The sequence below is a fragment of the Cucurbita moschata genome, unplaced genomic scaffold, assembly GCF_002738365.1.
Source record: "Cucurbita moschata cultivar Rifu unplaced genomic scaffold, Cmos_1.0 Cmo_Scf00012, whole genome shotgun sequence".
Classification (NCBI taxonomy): Eukaryota; Viridiplantae; Streptophyta; class Magnoliopsida; order Cucurbitales; family Cucurbitaceae; genus Cucurbita; species Cucurbita moschata.
In genome coordinates, this window is record NW_019268528.1 from 617,794 (window position 1) to 635,145 (window position 17,352).

General features: G+C 35.4%; 3 protein-coding genes across 4 annotated transcripts; 1 reads left to right on the forward strand and 2 right to left on the reverse strand.

Moving 5' to 3' along the window:
• The first annotated feature begins 3,927 nt into the window (after window positions 1–3,927).
• On the forward strand, window positions 3,928–7,990 carry LOC111450441 (myb family transcription factor EFM-like). Of its 2 annotated transcripts, XM_023090569.1 has the most exons (5): window positions 3,928–4,149; window positions 4,180–4,310; window positions 5,619–6,278; window positions 6,538–6,614; window positions 7,291–7,990. In XM_023090569.1, exons 1-5 carry the CDS (start codon window positions 4,103–4,105, stop codon window positions 7,744–7,746), a joined length of 1,371 nt encoding a protein of 456 aa, XP_022946337.1. In that variant the 5' UTR covers window positions 3,928–4,102; the 3' UTR covers window positions 7,747–7,990. The 2 variants fall into 2 exon arrangements, with proteins under 2 accessions (XP_022946337.1, XP_022946336.1); XM_023090568.1 differs by having other exon boundaries at window positions 3,928–4,310.
• Window positions 7,991–9,621: 1,631 nt separating this feature from the next.
• Window positions 9,622–12,920, reverse strand: LOC111450445 (U1 small nuclear ribonucleoprotein 70 kDa). The gene is made up of 9 exons (XM_023090578.1): window positions 12,753–12,920; window positions 12,087–12,185; window positions 11,515–11,978; window positions 11,319–11,385; window positions 11,163–11,216; window positions 10,781–10,849; window positions 10,599–10,664; window positions 10,447–10,515; window positions 9,622–10,065 (listed from the first exon to the last, which is right to left on the reverse strand). Exons 1-9 carry the CDS (start codon window positions 12,861–12,863, stop codon window positions 10,024–10,026), a joined length of 1,041 nt encoding a protein of 346 aa, XP_022946346.1. The 5' UTR covers window positions 12,864–12,920; the 3' UTR covers window positions 9,622–10,023.
• A 2,722-nt stretch (window positions 12,921–15,642) lies between these two features.
• LOC111450446 (GDP-fucose transporter 1) lies at window positions 15,643–17,352 on the reverse strand. Its single transcript, XM_023090579.1, has 2 exons — window positions 17,049–17,352; window positions 15,643–17,018 (listed from the first exon to the last, which is right to left on the reverse strand). Exon 2 carries the CDS (start codon window positions 16,880–16,882, stop codon window positions 15,863–15,865), a length of 1,020 nt encoding a protein of 339 aa, XP_022946347.1. The 5' UTR covers window positions 16,883–17,018; window positions 17,049–17,352; the 3' UTR covers window positions 15,643–15,862.

The window sequence follows — 17,352 nt, forward strand, 5'->3', positions numbered from 1 at the left end:
ATACTTGTAATACTCTTAATGTGATGATGTTTTATATCAATTCTCTCTACCTTTTCAATTTTCCAACCAAAGCTTAGCTTAAAAGAAAACCCTTTTCTCGAAAACGGGTCGGGATTGAAGCAGTTGCAAGATAGACCCGTTGTACTATTGGCATTCCGGAATTAAGTTGCCTGACTTTCTCAAAAGTGAAAGCAGGTGCTGCACAATTGCTTTACAAGTTTTCGAGAATATAATTGTGATCGTCGGAATTTAATCAGAAAAGATCGAACCATCGACTTTGATATGAATTTTCAAAACATTTGTCAGAACCCCCAAAAAAAAAAAAACCCATATACGATTATCAAACTAGACTGCAGCTCAAACCCACTGTTAACATATATTGTCCGTTTTGGCCTGTTATGTATCGTCGTCAACCTCACGGTTTTAAAACTTGTCTGTTAGGGAGAGGTTTCCACACCCTTATAAGGAATGCTCCGTTCTTCACTCCAACTGATGTGGGATATAACCGTAAAACACCGTTCTAAGTGAGTTTCGATCTCCGAATTAGAGTTTCCAAAAGAATTCAAAACTTCGAGTAAAATCAACTCGGTCTCTTTTTGTTTGAAATAAGAATTTGAGATAGTAAAGTGTCAAAATTTAGTGCTAACTTATTTCTAGTTTGAATTAGTTATGGAATATATGATATTCGTAATCTTGAAGAATATATTAGTTAGAAAATATATCTTACATATTCGTAATCAGTTGAATTTGAATAGTAGTATATTTTATTTTATTATCAGGATTTAGTTAGTTTATATTTTCTTTGTAGATATTATTTTTCTTATTCTTAAATCTTATTCTTTCGTTGAGTAATAATATTTTCATATCTATGCACACTTTTGAGTGATAGATATTACGTCATAAAGTAAAGTAGAGAAGAACAAAAGGGGGGAAAATGTTGCATACAAGAAGAAAGAGATTTGAACACAAATAAAGGGTTAAAGGTGTGCAATTTGGGTAAAATATAAGGGTCTAATGGATAATAAACAAAGTTAAAAAAGAGAAAAAAATATAAATAAAGGAAAAATATGGGGTCTGAGTGGAAGAATATTCTTTACTGCATAATATAATGTATTTCATCCAGACAAAAAGGATATTCTGAAGGACAATTTTGAAAGAATAACTGGACACGTGTCATCACAAGGAAGAGCCTCTCTTCTTCATCTCTCTCCCACAAACCCTAAAACAGAGAGAGAGAGAGAGAGAGAATGTGCAGAAAAGTTGAGAGATGGAAGCTTATAGCAGAAGGGATGGGTGAGAACTCAGTTGTGGCCAACTTTTCAATTTTCCCATACAAAATTTTACTTTCTTTCTTTTTCTCCATCAAAATTCGGACATATCTCGTACGTTCTAATTTGGACGGGTGTATCACGAGCTTGGTTGGATTGGAAGATCTTTTGGACCCATTTGAAATTTCGAGTCGGTTGAGTTAGTGACCAGAATAACTCGAAAACTGTTCACAACCCAGATTTGGTTGTCTATAATATATGTTACATTGATAACTAAAATCTCATAAATTTCAAATATTAAACGTTTACAAGCCACAATGCATCACTAACTCGGTTGTAAACGTCAATTTAGGGTAAGGTTGAGTTGAATTGTAACCCTATTTTCAGGTTGATTGGGTTAACCCGACTAAAAAAATGTCACCCAGCAAACCGACTTAAATTTTTCGATTTTTCAAAAATTCAACCCGAACCCATCTAATCGAAACTTAAAAAAGGGAATATAAGGTAAATGTGAATGAGAATCTTGTTACCTTCTTACTCCCACTTTCCTAATAAGAAATTAGCAGAAAACTATTTTTTATTTTATTTTATTTTTAAACACTTTTGAGTTGAGTTGTGTTTCGTTTAGAGTCGTAGAATTGGAATTAAGATATTCCTTTCTTAGAGGAATATATATATTTTTATTTTGGTTGAAATTTTTGATAAAGATATCAGATATTCGAGAATGACTAAAGTATCACGTAAGTTGGTTCGTGAAGTAAAAAATAATGTTTGAAATTTTTTAATTGTTTTTATATGGATATTTAATCTATAATTTATTATAATATGTTTGTGGATTAGAAATTAAATATAAAAAATTACCTACATGTTTATCCCAATTTCTTAATTGTTGTTACAATCTTGGCTTTAGAAAAAATGAATTTATGTCGTGCATCGTACGTTTATGTTATGATTTAAAATTATGGAGATCTTATGTATTTTTGTATGTCAAATACATTAGGATACTTTCTCGATATGATGAGTACGGACGAGTGTATTACGACATATATGTATACCATGATATTATGTGGGCTTTTTTCCCTCCGTAGCTCTGGTAGTGTGAGTGTGCACTAGCTGAAGAGCAAACCTAGGGGTACGTATACGCCCGTTTGATGGGTCTATGTGCGTATTTTTCCTAGATGGGAAAGTAGAGTTCAGGGCCAAGAAATGTTTTTATGAAAAGATAAGTCTTACCATGATTGCTTGTGTACGCATTTCCCGACTCTAATAGTGAGGTTTCTTACTAAGTATTTGTTAAAATACTCGTCATGTGCTACAATTAAGGGTAAAACACCCCTTATACGAATGACAACGTCGCAGTGGAGGTCATGGGACCAAAGATAGGATAGTTGTATTTATGTTTAAATTATAGCCCTTAGGTTAGATCAGGGCCTTTTCGTTTGAGTTTTTTGTTATTTTGTTTCCGCTATTCTCTTGATGGTTATTTTTATTTGAAATGGATTTTACGAACATTTAAGTCCATGAAATCATTTACGAAATGTTTTAAATGAATTTTTTCGAGCATAGACCGTGATAACCTTATTCTTACTAAGAAAAATAGAGTCGTTACAAAAAGTGACAGATCCTTAGCAAAATCGAATCTAGAAACTATTATATCTATTCTTATCCGCTTTCATACGTTCGAGTAAATTGAAAAGCGATTTTAAGACGTTGAAGATTCTACGCTAATCGCACAAACAATCCCAAATGGAGCCATAATCTAAAAGCAAACTCATATTGACTTAAGCTTGAAGTAATTGGATTGACTAAATGGCATACAAATATAGATATACCAAACAATATTCTAAACCCTTTAACTAATATACCATACACAAAAGCTTTAGAAGAATGATGCAACTTTTGAAATTGAAAAGAAAGTAGGTAACCAAAATGTATATCTTATAATAAGTTCATAGCCCAACTCAAACCGTACGGATTCAGTTGAGTTGATTAGAATTTTTGGGTCATCGAGCTTTATCAACTACCCCTAAAACAAAGTTAGCATGAATAAGTTCACCGCCAGCAGATATTATCCTCCTTGGGCTTTCTCTTTCGGGCTTATCCTTAAGATTTTAAAACGTGTTGACTAGGGAAAAGTTTTCACATTCTTATAAACAGTGTTTCGTTTTTCTCTCCCCAACCGATGTGGGATCTTAGATTTAATGAGGCTAATAACTTCTTCCATTCACTAGAATTCTAAACTCGGGTTAAAAAAATTGTAGATAAGTTTGTAGATATGCATTAGAAAAATGACAACTTGAAACTTCGGGTGAAAAAGAGAGAAAAAAAGCATGAGAGAGAGTGTAACGACCGAGGCCCATTGCTAGTAGGTATTGTCCTCTTTGGGCTTACAGGCTTCCCCTCAAGACTTTAAAACGTGTCTGTTCGGAAAAGGTTTCTACAACCTTACAAAGGATGTTTCGTTCTCCTCTCCCACTAACGTCGGATACTAAGAGAGAGAATTGAAGCTAAAGGAGAGAACAAAAAAAAAAAAAAAAAACAAATGGTAAGAAAAAAAAGAAGAAGAATCATTGTTTTTATTAATGATTTTCAAAATTTTGTAACATTTCTCAAAGGTTCCAAAATTTGCCTTGATTCCTTGATTCCTTGATTCCTCTCTCTCTCTCTCTTTTGCCTTTATTTGCCTTTGTTCTTTGCAAGAACTTACCCTTCTTCTTCTTTATTCCCTCTTCATTGAACAAAAAACCAGACACCCTCTTTAGTTAAGGTTTGTTTGGACATGAAATCTTGAGCTGTTTTCCTTAAATAATCCGAAGTTGAGAGAAGCAAAGAGTATGGATTGGAAGGATCACAGCTACTTTATGTTGTTGAAGTCTTTTGTTTGTGACGATGATCAAGTGGAAGCAGCTTCTTGTGTTGAAGAAGATCATTCACATTCCCAAACACAACTTCAAGATTTGCTGTCTTGTCTTGAAGGTGAAAGACTCAAAATTGATGCTTTCAAACGTGAACTTCCTCTTTGCATGCACCTTTTAAACAATGGTAATTACCCTTTTGTTTCCGCTATTTTCGTGTTAAGTTTTCGCATACGAGAGATGCTCATGTAGTGGGACGGGGACGTGGACGTGGACGTGGACGGGAAGCCTTACCTGCTTCTGTCCCTGTTCCCGCTTCTTATTTCAATTTGTATCTTTGCGAAATTCTTCATCTATTTTTGTGGGGATTGGAGCGGGGACGGGAAACCTTCCCTGTTTCTGTTGCTGTCCCACTTCTTATTTCAATTCTTTATCTCTGTCAAATTCTTCATCTATTTTTGTGGGAATTGGAGCATGGATTCTTTGCTGAGTAATTTAGGAGAATCTAGTTCCCACTAATTCTTTAATGGATAATTATCATTTTTAATATAATTTTTATTGAATAATGTTAGATATCATAGTGAATTCAATAATATTTCGTAAACAAAAATATAATATTATATAATCTTATCTTCTCTCGAGCTTCGTTTAGATAACATGGAGAAATCTTTTCCTATTATCGACCTATTTTCGGTTTAAACGGAGATTCCTCATCCATTTCAAGATGGGTTCCGTGAGTTAAATGAATATCTCTAGTTTTGATTCTCTCTACCTGTTATCCATTTAAACGGGGATTCCTCGTCCAGTTCAAGATGAGTCCCGTGAGTTAAATAAACATCTCTAGTTTTGATTCTCTCTGCCTATTTTTCGTTTAAATGGAGATTCTCTATCCAGTTCAGGATGAGTCTTGTGAGTTAAAAGAACATCTCTAGTTTTGATTCTCTTTGCCTATTTTTTGTTTAAACCGAGATTCTCCATCCAGTTCAAGATGGGTTCCGTGAGTTAAATGAACATCTCTAGTTTTGATTTTTTTTTGCCTATTTTTCGTTTAAACGGAGATTCTCCATCCCGTTCAAGATGAGTCCTGTGAGTTAAAAGAACATCTCTAGTTTTGATTCTCTTTGCCTATTTTTCGTTTAAACGGAGATTCTCCATCTAGTTCAAGATTAGTCCCGTGAGTTAAATGAATATCTCTAGTTTTGATTCTCTCTGCTTATTTTCCGTTTAAACGGGGATTCTTCATCCAGTTCAAGATGGGTCCCGTGTGTTAAATGAACATATCTAACTTTCATTCTCTCTGCCTACTTTCAGTCTAAACGGGGATTCCCTATCTAGTTCAAGATGGGTCCTCGGAATTAAATGAACATCTCTAATTTCGATTCTCTCTACCTATTTTTTGTTTAAACGGGGATTACCCATCGAGTTCAAGATGGGTCCCGAGAGTTAAACGAACACCTCAACTGAATTAGGTTTTTTTTTGGGTTTGGTTTTATAGCTTTGGAGAGTTGTAGACAACAGGTACAAGCATGGAGAGTAAAAAGCAAAATCCATCAACAAAATGGGGAAAAACCAGTTGTTGAAGAGTTCATTCCACTCAAACAGTCAACCTCACAACCCTCACAAACCCTATCAAACATTTCTGATAGGTCAAACTGGATGACGTCAGCCCAACTTTGGAGCCAAACAACAAATGATGAATCAAAACCAAATCTTTCCTCTTCCAAACAACAACAACAACCCATTGACCATCAAATTGGATTCATCCAAAAGCTTCATACAAACTCCAATAATGGTGGAGCTTTTCTTCCCTTCTCAAAAGATTCAATTTTGAGCAATACCCACAATTCTACTCCTCCTCAGCTTCCCGATTTGGCCCTCGCCGCCGCCCCCGCCACCGGTGGCGGTAATCGGCAAGAGTTTGATGGAAATAAGTGTGGTAATTCCGATCACCGCCAGCCGGAAAATGGTCGTATGGTCACCGGGAAAGTGAATTTGGGCGGCGAGGGAGAAGTTATTACAAGTAATAATGCGAATAATAATAACATTACTAACAACTCTACAACTCAGAATAGTCACCGGAAAGCTAGAAGGTACTGGTCGCCGGATTTGCACCGGCGGTTCGTTAATGCTCTTCAAACGCTTGGTGGTTCACAAGGTGAGTGACAAAGGTTTGAGCTTTTTATTCTTTCAATTTGGATATGAAATCTCTTCTTTTTAGGAAGAAATTAAAGTCCCAATGAACGCCAAGTTCGTGTCTTTTTGAGGAAATTAATGATTTTTTTTATGAATTTTGATTGATTGCGGAAGAAAATGAGAAGGGTTTTTTTTTTCCCCCTTTATTTTTAAAATATAATTTATTACTAATTTTCATCTATTTAATTGGCAATATTTTACTTATTTTTTTTAATATATAGTTGCCACGCCAAAGCAAATCAGGGAGCTGATGAAGGTCGACGGGTTGACCAATGATGAGGTCAAAAGCCATCTACAGGTTTTTTTATCTCTCTCTCTGTTTGAAACAAACAAGATACTATTTTTTTATTTTTCGGGTAACCCGCTCCTATTCTTATCTTTCTTTCACTATTCTTGTCTCGGGGTTGTTTGGTCGGTCTTGAACCAACTCTTAGTAAGCTAAGTCAAAGCACCTGGTATAGGTTGGAGCTTCAAAACAGACTAGATTATTCATTTTTAGCATCCCGTCTTCTTTAGAGAAGTGAAACTGAACTTCTGGTCCAACTAAATTTTAGATTTAATAGATTCTTTTTTCAAGACTTATTTAATAATTATTAGATTTTTTTTTTGTCTTTTTATGAAATATGTGCTTGTTTAATCACATTTTTTTTTATCATTAAGTTTAGAAACCTAGTTGGATTCGATAAAACAAAATAGATAACAAACAAAGATGATATTTATAAGTTTAATTTAAAAAATAAATAAATAAAATAGTTATCAAACGAGACCTTAATGATGGAAATATATTAATATTTTCTTTAAATTCGATCAATAACTCAACTCATTAAAAATTTTAAACAAAAATAAGAAATAAATCCGAAAATATTGAACTTTGTGATTTATTATAGTTTTAAAATTTTCGTTTAGATCAAAAAGAAAGAAATTAACCTAAAGAATAAAAGCTTTTATTTATTTATTTATTTTTATGCGCATAGAAATACAGGCTGCATACGAGACGGCCCAGTCCAAGCCCACAAGCGGCTGGAGCTCCGGCGGCGCAGCTCGTGGTCTTAGGAGGCATCTGGGTTCCACCGGATTACGCCGCGCATGGCGGAGCACCAGCCCTCTACGGACCACACCCAACAACCTACTGTGGACCGCCGGTGCACCAAGATTTCTATCCGCCGCTACCACACCACCAGCTTCACCACCAACACATGCTACACCAGCAGCTACAAATGTACAAGGCCGCCACCGCTCAGCCCCAAATCTCCCCAGATTCAGATGAACGAGGCAACGGCGACCGGTCAGAGAGCATAGAGGACGGCGGAAAGTCGGAGAGCGGCAGCTGGAAGGTGGAGAGCGGCGGAGAGGGAAAGGGGAACTTGGCGGCGCTAAGGCAAGAGGGCGGAGACGAGAGCAATGGGCGTGAAATCACACTCAAGTTCTGAGTCTAATTAAGCGATTAATTAAGATGTGATTAGGGGGTTTAGACTAATTAATTTTAAGAGTTAGAAATATGAATATATTAGAGAGAGAGAGAGAGAGAGACCTTTGTTATTATTATTATTATTATTATTTAAAAAAATATATATGTAAGTCACTTTAATTTATAATTAATTAATTTTGAACCAAAAGATATTTAAGGAGGGCATAATATATATAAAAATAAAAAAGTGCCCAAATCTTTGTGCTTTTCTTTTTCTTTTATCTTTAAGAAAATTTAATTTAAAGCCTCATTATACATTAAGTTTGTTACTAACTTCACTTATTTTCCCTAAACTATATTTCATAAATATTATTAAAAAAATAAATATTTGTTGATAATATTTAGTGGAATTAATATAATAGGAAATCACTTCCTCGGGAATGAAAAAAAATGGATCCACTTTCATTTGCATTTGGTAGAAGGAAAAAGAAAAAAGAAAAAAGAAAGTGAATGTTTGTTTTCTTTTTACCTAATTATGTATATATATAAATCGTCTAATAAACTCGTACCTAATAGATCTCTGAAAAATTTAGCAAACTCGTACCTAATAGATCTCTGAAAAATTTAGCAAACTCGTACCTAATAGATTTCTGAAAAATTTAGCACACTCGTGCCTAATAGATCTCTGAAAAATTTAGCAAAATATCTAAAGGAACTTTGAACTTTCAGTTTTATGCCAGTTAGATCTGTGAATTATAAAATATTTAAAAGTTCATTAGAAAGTTGAAGGACCAAATATATACGGATCACAAAGTTCGAAGACTAAATCTGTAATAAAACTCCATAGAAAACACGACACAATATCAATAAAACACAACACAGGATCAATTTCTATGAATATAAAGAACGGAAAAAAAACAAGAAAAAATCCTTTTACTTCTGGAGCTAGATGAAACCATTAAATAAAAGGATTATATGAAGAAATCAAAGTTCATCGACTAAATAGATACAAATCTCAAAATTTGAAGACTAAATCTGTAACAGAACTCCATAGAAAACACAACACAATATCAATAAAACACGACACAGGATCAATCTCTATGAATAAAAAGAAAGGGAAAAAAAAACAAGAAAAAATCCTTTTACTTCGGAAGATAGATGGAACCATTGAAAGGATTTATATGAAGCAATCAAAGTTCAAGGACCAAATAGATACAAATCTCAAAATTTGAAATCTCTATAGAAAACACGACGCAGTATCAATATAAGCATTATATGAAGTTCAAGGATTATATGAAGCAATCAAAGGTAAAAGGAAAAGAGAAAATGGGATAGGGTGGCTGCTTAAGCTTTGCCTCTCATTTGTTTAAGCAAATCTGAAGCTTTTTAAGCAGAGAACTTTCCACCTTAGGCTTAGCCTCCTTGCTTTCACTTTTCTCTCTTTAAGTTTTGCTATTGACGAGAAAGGCCTGTTTGGACCATTCCCATCCCCACACATTCTCTGTTACTTTTTACTTCATTATTTATCTCATCTTCTGTCAGGCTTCAAAGATAAAAGGCCACAAAGGGGATTCTAAAACTAACAGATGAACATCAACAACAAATATAGTACACCACCCTCCACAACAAAAATGTTTCACTATAAAATTCTATAATGTCTTTTAAAGTGTACCATTTGATGCATTTCGACACTTTTTCTTCCACGACCGTATTATGCCAATCAAAACCGAAAGCATATCCTTGTCCGCTTCAGTCTCGAACCCGAAGTTCGCATCCTGTTATGTCTTTTTGCAGTAAATCCTGTCCAGGATTCACTTTCCAAGGAGAATTTACCAAAGTTTGCTATGCAGATGAGAGCTAAATTGTAAGTAAAAGATAAAGAGGGGTAGAAATTTAATGATATAACGATACGGAAGTCTGTTTGAAATATGTCATAATGTTCTTAGAAAAGGATTACAACCTAAACTTCAAATTTGCATTCATGGGAAGGAACTTCAGGCAAGCTGGAAAAACTATTTGGAAGTTGGAATTAATTTTCAGCATATATCTTTACCTACCTAACTTGACAACAGTGAAGCAATGAACCTCTGAAGATGCCAATGGCAAGTAAAAACATGTTCATAGTTGATTGTGAACGTACCATGAAAGAGAGGGACAGCTTAATCTTGGGAGAAGTTAAGTTACAAACAAATTCTACATCACAACTTGTCATCAGTATCAACAGAAGACGACGACTACCCCGACCAGTGCAGCCTTTTCAGCTTATGACTGGAACTGCAATTAGCTGGAACTTCATAATTCATCCAACATCACTTTCTATTGCAGTTGATTCAACTAGAGCCTGTAAAGTAAGCAAATGGTAATGGTGTTTTATTCATTCATGGGCAATGTGAAAAGAATGAATTACAAGCATCCTTGGAGACGAGTAATCGGATACAGAGACGGTCAAACTTAAGGCAATAGCAAAAAGGGAGATTTAGGAAATGTTTATGCATGCTTACATACATATAATATATGATAAATCTCTGAGAACTATATAGATAAAATATATATACATAGATCTATTCATATCATATAATAGCATATGAGATTCCCTACAAAATATTGAAACATAGTACAATTTTTCTAATAAAATCCTGTCCAACAATTTCATCCATGAGCACATTTTTTCTATTGCCTTCAAGAGAAGAGAATGAAGGTGTTTTAATGTTGAAACACAAACCTGAAGTTCTTGTTCACTGATTTTAAGTCTCTCAGAATAATCCTTCACTAAAAGAAAGCTTTTATGGAGCTGCAGTTAATTGCATAACAAAACCAAAATCATCATTTCTGTTATAGTTTCTAGACAACGTAAAATATTAAACAGGTAGTTACCTTGGTCAGCTGCATCTGACGGAATGAAGAGCGTTTCTTTGCACTGATCAACGCATCTTCCAGTTTCTGCATCCAAGTCAGTCAGGCATGAACTGGATATCGGTTATAAAGCTCGAAGGACAGGATAAGAATGAGAACACAACAAATGCCTCATGGTTGCAAGTTATAAGGTAACCTTTTACCTTGGCTTTCTTTTGCAACTCAACCACAAGTTTACCCTTCTCTCCAGTCCTCTCCTCTATTTGAGAAATCTGAAAAGGAAAACTTCCAAGGCTTTAAATTCAAGTGCAATCAAGATATTTAAAAGAATGATCCAAAACAAGTACAAAACATTGCACAAAACTATAATTAGATTCAAATGGAAGTATGAACTGCAGCTAAATATAATACATTGGCTTAGTTTCTCCGCGAGCATGGGTCTTATATTTGTTTGGGACCTATATGTATATATATTCTGAGATTGAGAGCGTTAAATTATGTCAATCCACATTATAACTTCTCTGAAAATTTTGCCAACCATTTCCATAGAAACAGACCTCTTGGACAATATACATAGAAACAGACCTCTTTTCTAAGTTCTTCAAATCTTTCTGTTGATATCTCCAGTTGTTCCTTTAACTACAATGCAAACAATAGGTGCAGAAGTTTCATTAGATGCTTACTAGTCAGTTGTAATCTTTTAAAGGAGAAAATCTAAAAGGTGAAAAATGTTAAGCATACTTCATGGATATAATCATCACTAGAATCAGATGAAAGTTCCCGAGCAGTTCGACCTTCAATCGCAAGACTGAAAACAGAAGCCATAATAGCAATCATATAATCATGGCCAAAAAGTTACTCCACTTCCTCCATCAAAGACAAGCAGAAATTTATATAAGACAACTTAACATTGGTTTCAATAAGTTTGATGACTCACCCGTTATCTCTCCTAGAGAGTTGATCTCTATCACTACCAAGGCTTTTATCATAATCATCAGTGTTGTCAATGCCTCCACCTCCATTCCAATCTGCATCGTGATCCTTTTCCCAATCTTGACCATGGCTCAACTTCAAATCACGTTCCTGCTCATTAGCCTTCGGAATTTTTTCCAACTCAGGATTCCTATCTAACAATATATCCTTTGGTAGATCACGATCTTGTGAATGCTCATATACTCTTTCCTTGTCCAGATCATGTTCTCGAGACCGATCACGCTCTCTAGACCAGTCATTATTTCTACCTCTACGACGATATCTGTCATGCTCATAATCCCTCCCTCGATCTCTATCCCTCTCCCAATTCACATCTCTCTCTACATCAAACCGATTACTTTCTCTACCAAACCTTCCACCACCTCTAGTATTCACTCCATTAACTCTGACAACTCGCCCTTCAATAGTCTAATTCAAAGCCTTACAATGTTAGGAGCCAATACTAAAAAACATAAATGAAAAATATATAAACAACCAACACTTAAAAGATTCGCTTCCAGCTATAAATTAACATACCCTTCCATCCATGTCTTTGATGGCATCAATAGCAGATCGAGGGTTTGTAAAGGTAACAAACCCATAGCACTTTCCTCTAGTACTACGATCATTGATAATCTGATGACAAGATCAAAGTGTCCAACTAGAATTACATTTTGAATGGAAAACACATGAAACAAAGCCATTCAAACACATAAAAGTTCGACATGCCTAACTGAAGCATTTTAGCAAATACATAGCAGACACAAATCATGGAAGCATTTTACTGAAACAAAAGTAAACTAACAACTGAAAATCTTCACAATAGCAAGGAATCTTCACCACAAATCCAGTTTTTTCCACCATGTCATAACTCAGACCAGGTATAAACAGTTCATACATTTTTAGAAGGCATGCTTTATTCTCCAAGAAACCTACTTAACTCCTAAAAAAACGTCATAAGCCAGAAATTTTGGTTTGAATTACTCTCTGAACTTGAAGAAGCCTTGAAAAGAAAAAAAAAGAAAGACAAGAAAACCACTCACAAACTTATATCCAAACATTAAATATTCCATCAGAAAGACCTAAACAGCTGCATAATTCTGAAGTATACAAGAAGCAACAACGCCATTATCTACAGTCGTACAAGAATAATCGTCACACAAGAAGATGGAAACAGCGAACACGGTTGGTGGAGGAATTAACCTTAACAGCGACGACGGCCCCGTACAAATCGAAGATTCTGCGCAAGCTATCCTCGGTTGCGTCATAAGGAAGGCCACCGACGTATATCGAGCTATCGTCGTCCACCGTCATGACCACCGCGAAAATCCAATCTCAGGGAAATGAAGAAAGTGGGGAAGAACACGATTGGACTCCACAATTGCTCGTTTGTAGGAACCATTCACCGACATGTCGGAAGTAAGTGCCAAACCTAACGACACATCGTCACTTCCTACTTTTATATATATATATATATATATATATATATTCGTATTTAGTCCCTCAAATTTTAAAAATATTTAATAGACCCATATATTTTCATAATTTTCATAGTAAGTCCCTGATATAGTTGCTTAGTTTAAGTCTTGGACGTCTCGAACTAGTTTCTTTACTGACCCAAATAATTAATAATTTGCTTAAATGGTATTATTTTTGTTGTTAATTACAACTTCGGGCCACAAACTTTTAAATATTTGTCCAATATGTCCCAAACTTTACGTTTTATTTTTATATTTCAAAGTCTCTAATAAATTAAATATTTATTTATCATAAATGAAAATTTTAGTTCGTATACTTATTAATTTACATTTAAAATTTTATAGAGTTATTAAATGAGAACATTCGAGAGAAACATATAATAAAATCAAACCCCATAAAGAAATAGTAATAATAGCGTTGAAATTCTCATTTTTGTTTTGAATCCATTTATATAATTATTATCGTTAATTTTTATAATTTAATTAAAAAAATTGACATGCAATTAATCGAGGTTTGCTCAAATACTAAAATAATTTCCGACAAAAAATTTAATAACTGAAACACAATATTTGAAAGTAGACGAACTAAGGCATTCCTTTTGCTTTATATCTCCGAGTGACAACTGCAACATAGAACTAAAAGTATTAATGTAATATTGTCTGAAAGTTTAGAGCACACAATGAAGTAAATATTAAAGTTTTACGGATTAAATTGATCCCTATATTTTAATCTTAATTTCAATTTCAGACCAAACTTACAATTTTAGAACATTTTAAACACAAATATGAAATTTTTTTAGAAAATCTTAAAACTAAACCGTACTATAATATAAGTTAAATAATATAAAATACTACTAAACTTTGAGATAAACTACAACTCTACCCCTATGTTTCGGAATATTAACTTTTACGGTTGAATTTTGAAAATTTTCTCCAAAGAGCCCTTAGAGAAGTTTTTAAGTAAAATGAGATATAGACGTAAAAATTGAAAGGCATACATGACATCACTCATATAATTAACCTAACAACAATGTAGAAGTTGATTTTCACGATATCCTTTAAAATAAAATAAATGTTAACATCATAATGCTTCGACAAAGCTTGGGTTTGCTTCATATTCTTATATTCAGAACGCTTCGATATATATATATATAATATATATATGTATATGTGTACTCGAGTTGTGGGTGTTCGGTTTCAGCTCAGAAAGTGTTCGACAAAATGCAAGACAGAAATGTGGTTTCTTGGGCAACCATGGTTGAGATCAAGCAGAGAAGGCCATTGAACCTTTTGAGATGGATGGAACTTGAGAACGTGAAAGCCAATGAGGTTGCTTTGATTCGCGTCTTGACTGCTTGTGCCATGGCAAGGGATTTGGAAACCGTGCACAAGAACATTGATGGCGATGACCATGGCTATCATAGCGTGTTGATGACAACACTACTGAAGATTACTCTAAGTGTGACTCGGTTTCCATTGCTAGAGAACTATTCGATAAGATGCCTCAAAAGAACTTGTTCTATTGGAATATCATAATTAATGGACATGTCCATAATAGCAATTACAAAGAGGCTGTGATAACTTTATAAGGGGTAAAAACTTCTCCCTAACTTTAAAAATCTTGAGGAAAAACTTAAGAGAAATTCGAAAGAGGACAATATCTGTTAGCGATAGGTTTGAACTGTTACAGAAGCATTCCTGCTATTTCGTGGGGGTCAAACACGAAAGGTGACAATGGTTAGTTTATTGATTGCTTGCAGCCATTTGGGTGTGGCATTAGGTACGGCACTCGTTGACATGTATGCTAAATGTGGGAGCATAGAGAGTGCGGCATAGGTTTTCAAAGAACTTCTTGAGAAAGATGTTATGCCTTGGACTGCAATGATCCTTTCCTTGGCTTGAGAGAGAAGGCTTTGAAGTATCTCAATGAGATGCAGAAGAGTGGGATGGGAAATCTCACAATCCACCTCCCTTTGGAGTCCAGCGTCTTTGCTGGCACACCGCCTCATGTCCACCCCCTTCGAGGCTAAGCCTCCTCGCTAGCACATCGCCAAATGGACAATATCTACTAGCGGTAGGCTTGGGCTACACACTGCTACTAAGATCATCTCAAAGGTTTATAAAAGAGAAGTAATTATTCGAGCCCACAAGGATGGGAGTTGTTCATGTGGAGATTTCTGGTGATATCTTGATATGAACTCCCTAATATAGAATTAGAGTATACTCAGTTTGAGACAAACCATAAGGTTGAATTTAGAAACAGACTGTCTTAAGATCAAAGTCCTTGCTCTTAGATCAAAATTCAAACACTCCACAACTAGGATGATCAATCCCTACCCGAATAGTCTTGGAACGTAACTCTCGACTCAGGTCTACACGAAAGGAAAGGCAAAATGGCTCTTAATTCATTAGCCAGAGCAAACTTGAAGAAACAACTTGAAGGTAAAGGTTTATATAGCCTTTCAGAGACTCCTAACCAGCCAGACCATCGAAATTAGCTACGTTTCGAGGGTATACACGATAATATCTAGTCCATGTCTCAGAGGTTCTCAGTTTCAAGGATTAAAAAAGATACTACTAATAACAAGCTACAATGTTTATGTCAAATGAATCCCTGAGCTAAATGCATAAAACCCTTTCATTAAAAATCAGAAGAGTAGTAGAGTAGTATACATATAAAATCCTTAAAAACTAGCATGTGTGAATGACATCCCATGAAAAATACTTCATCAATAATAAGATCAAAAAGAAATATCCAATACCTAAGTTCATATAGGTTCCAAATAGCCTACTTTTTATCATAAGTAGCCAAAAATCTAAGTTCCAAGAAAAACTTCATACGGAGGAAAGTTTACCAGGCTTGCCACGATTGTCCTCGGGATCATTATCGTTTCCTGTAGGCTTATCCGCGGTCGACGGGGCACTGCCAACTCCAGAAACCGATTGCTGATAGAGAACACCCCCTGAAATTGTGAAAAGGAGGCAGACCAAACCAAATGGATTCGCGTGCTTATCCCAAATAACGACATTGATAGCAACTGTTAAGAACTTATTAACGACACCAGTAACCGTGAAGGCAGTCGCTGAAATCGCCTTTCGTGCCGCAAAACCAAAGAAGCTTATGAGGAAACCAAATACACAAGATAAGGATACTGCATAAAATGCATCATATTGAAACCAATCTCCTTTACTTGAACCTAAGGCAGAGAAAACATCAACATACTCTCCAGTGATGAACCAGAACGCAGGAGCCAAGATCAAGGAAATTAGATTATTGTAAAGCACAAAACCCCATGTGTTCAGTCCAAGATTTGTAACCATATGTTTGATGTAAACCATCTCAGTAGTAATTGTCACCAAATAAGCAAACGCCCATGAATAAGCAGTCAAAGTAAATGCAGAATCTGTAGCTACATACCCAACAGCTCCACCCAAAATGATCAGCAGCGATCCAAACGTGAGTTTAGATGGACAGGGTTGGTGTCTAAACGCGGTATCAGCAATGGCAACTAAAAGGGGAGTGCAGGATCTGAACACTATGAAGGTATCCACATTAGCATGACGAAGAAGATTTGTGTTGGTAAAGATTGCTAGATAGAACACAAACGCGGCAGGCAAAAACTTCTTAGCAGTTGCATATATAAAGGGATCATGATGCAAAAACCCAAGTTTCCCTAAAACCCAAACTCCAACAGCAGAGGTTAGATACTGCAGAGCCGTCAAAAGTCCAGGATAGTTAAATTTCGTAATGGCGAACTTGTTTATCACAGCAAGCAAGCTCGAACAAAGCGCATAACCAATCACAAGGCCGCTGGTTGTGAAGTACTGTTTCGAATCCAATCGAATGGAAGACATTGTTCTAGTATATACTCAACGAAAATCAACGCCCAAACTTCGCTAACTCAAGAACAATTGGAGATATGGCATACGGATCAAGAGCGAAAGAGAAATCAAAGCACAGAATCGGAGATACTTATCCAGATCCTCGAATACATGAAAATCCAGATAAACCAAAGGGAATTCTCGACAAATTCAAAGTAAATGGTAAATGGTGAGAAGAGGAGGTTCGGATTACCGACAAAATTTGGTAGCACGGATCTGGAACAAGAATGGATGGAAATTTTGTAATCGTACAGATGCGCCAATGATATTACAGCGGAATCAGAAAAATCCAAAGACCCAATGAACACGGAGAAAGCCAAATGGGTGTGGAGCCGAGTGTCTCAGGCTCGAGAGAGAGGGATCTGATCTTTATTTGAATGAATTACAGAGACAGAGAGATGGGGAAATTACAGGGAACTGCTCTCAGAGGAGAAATCAATGGG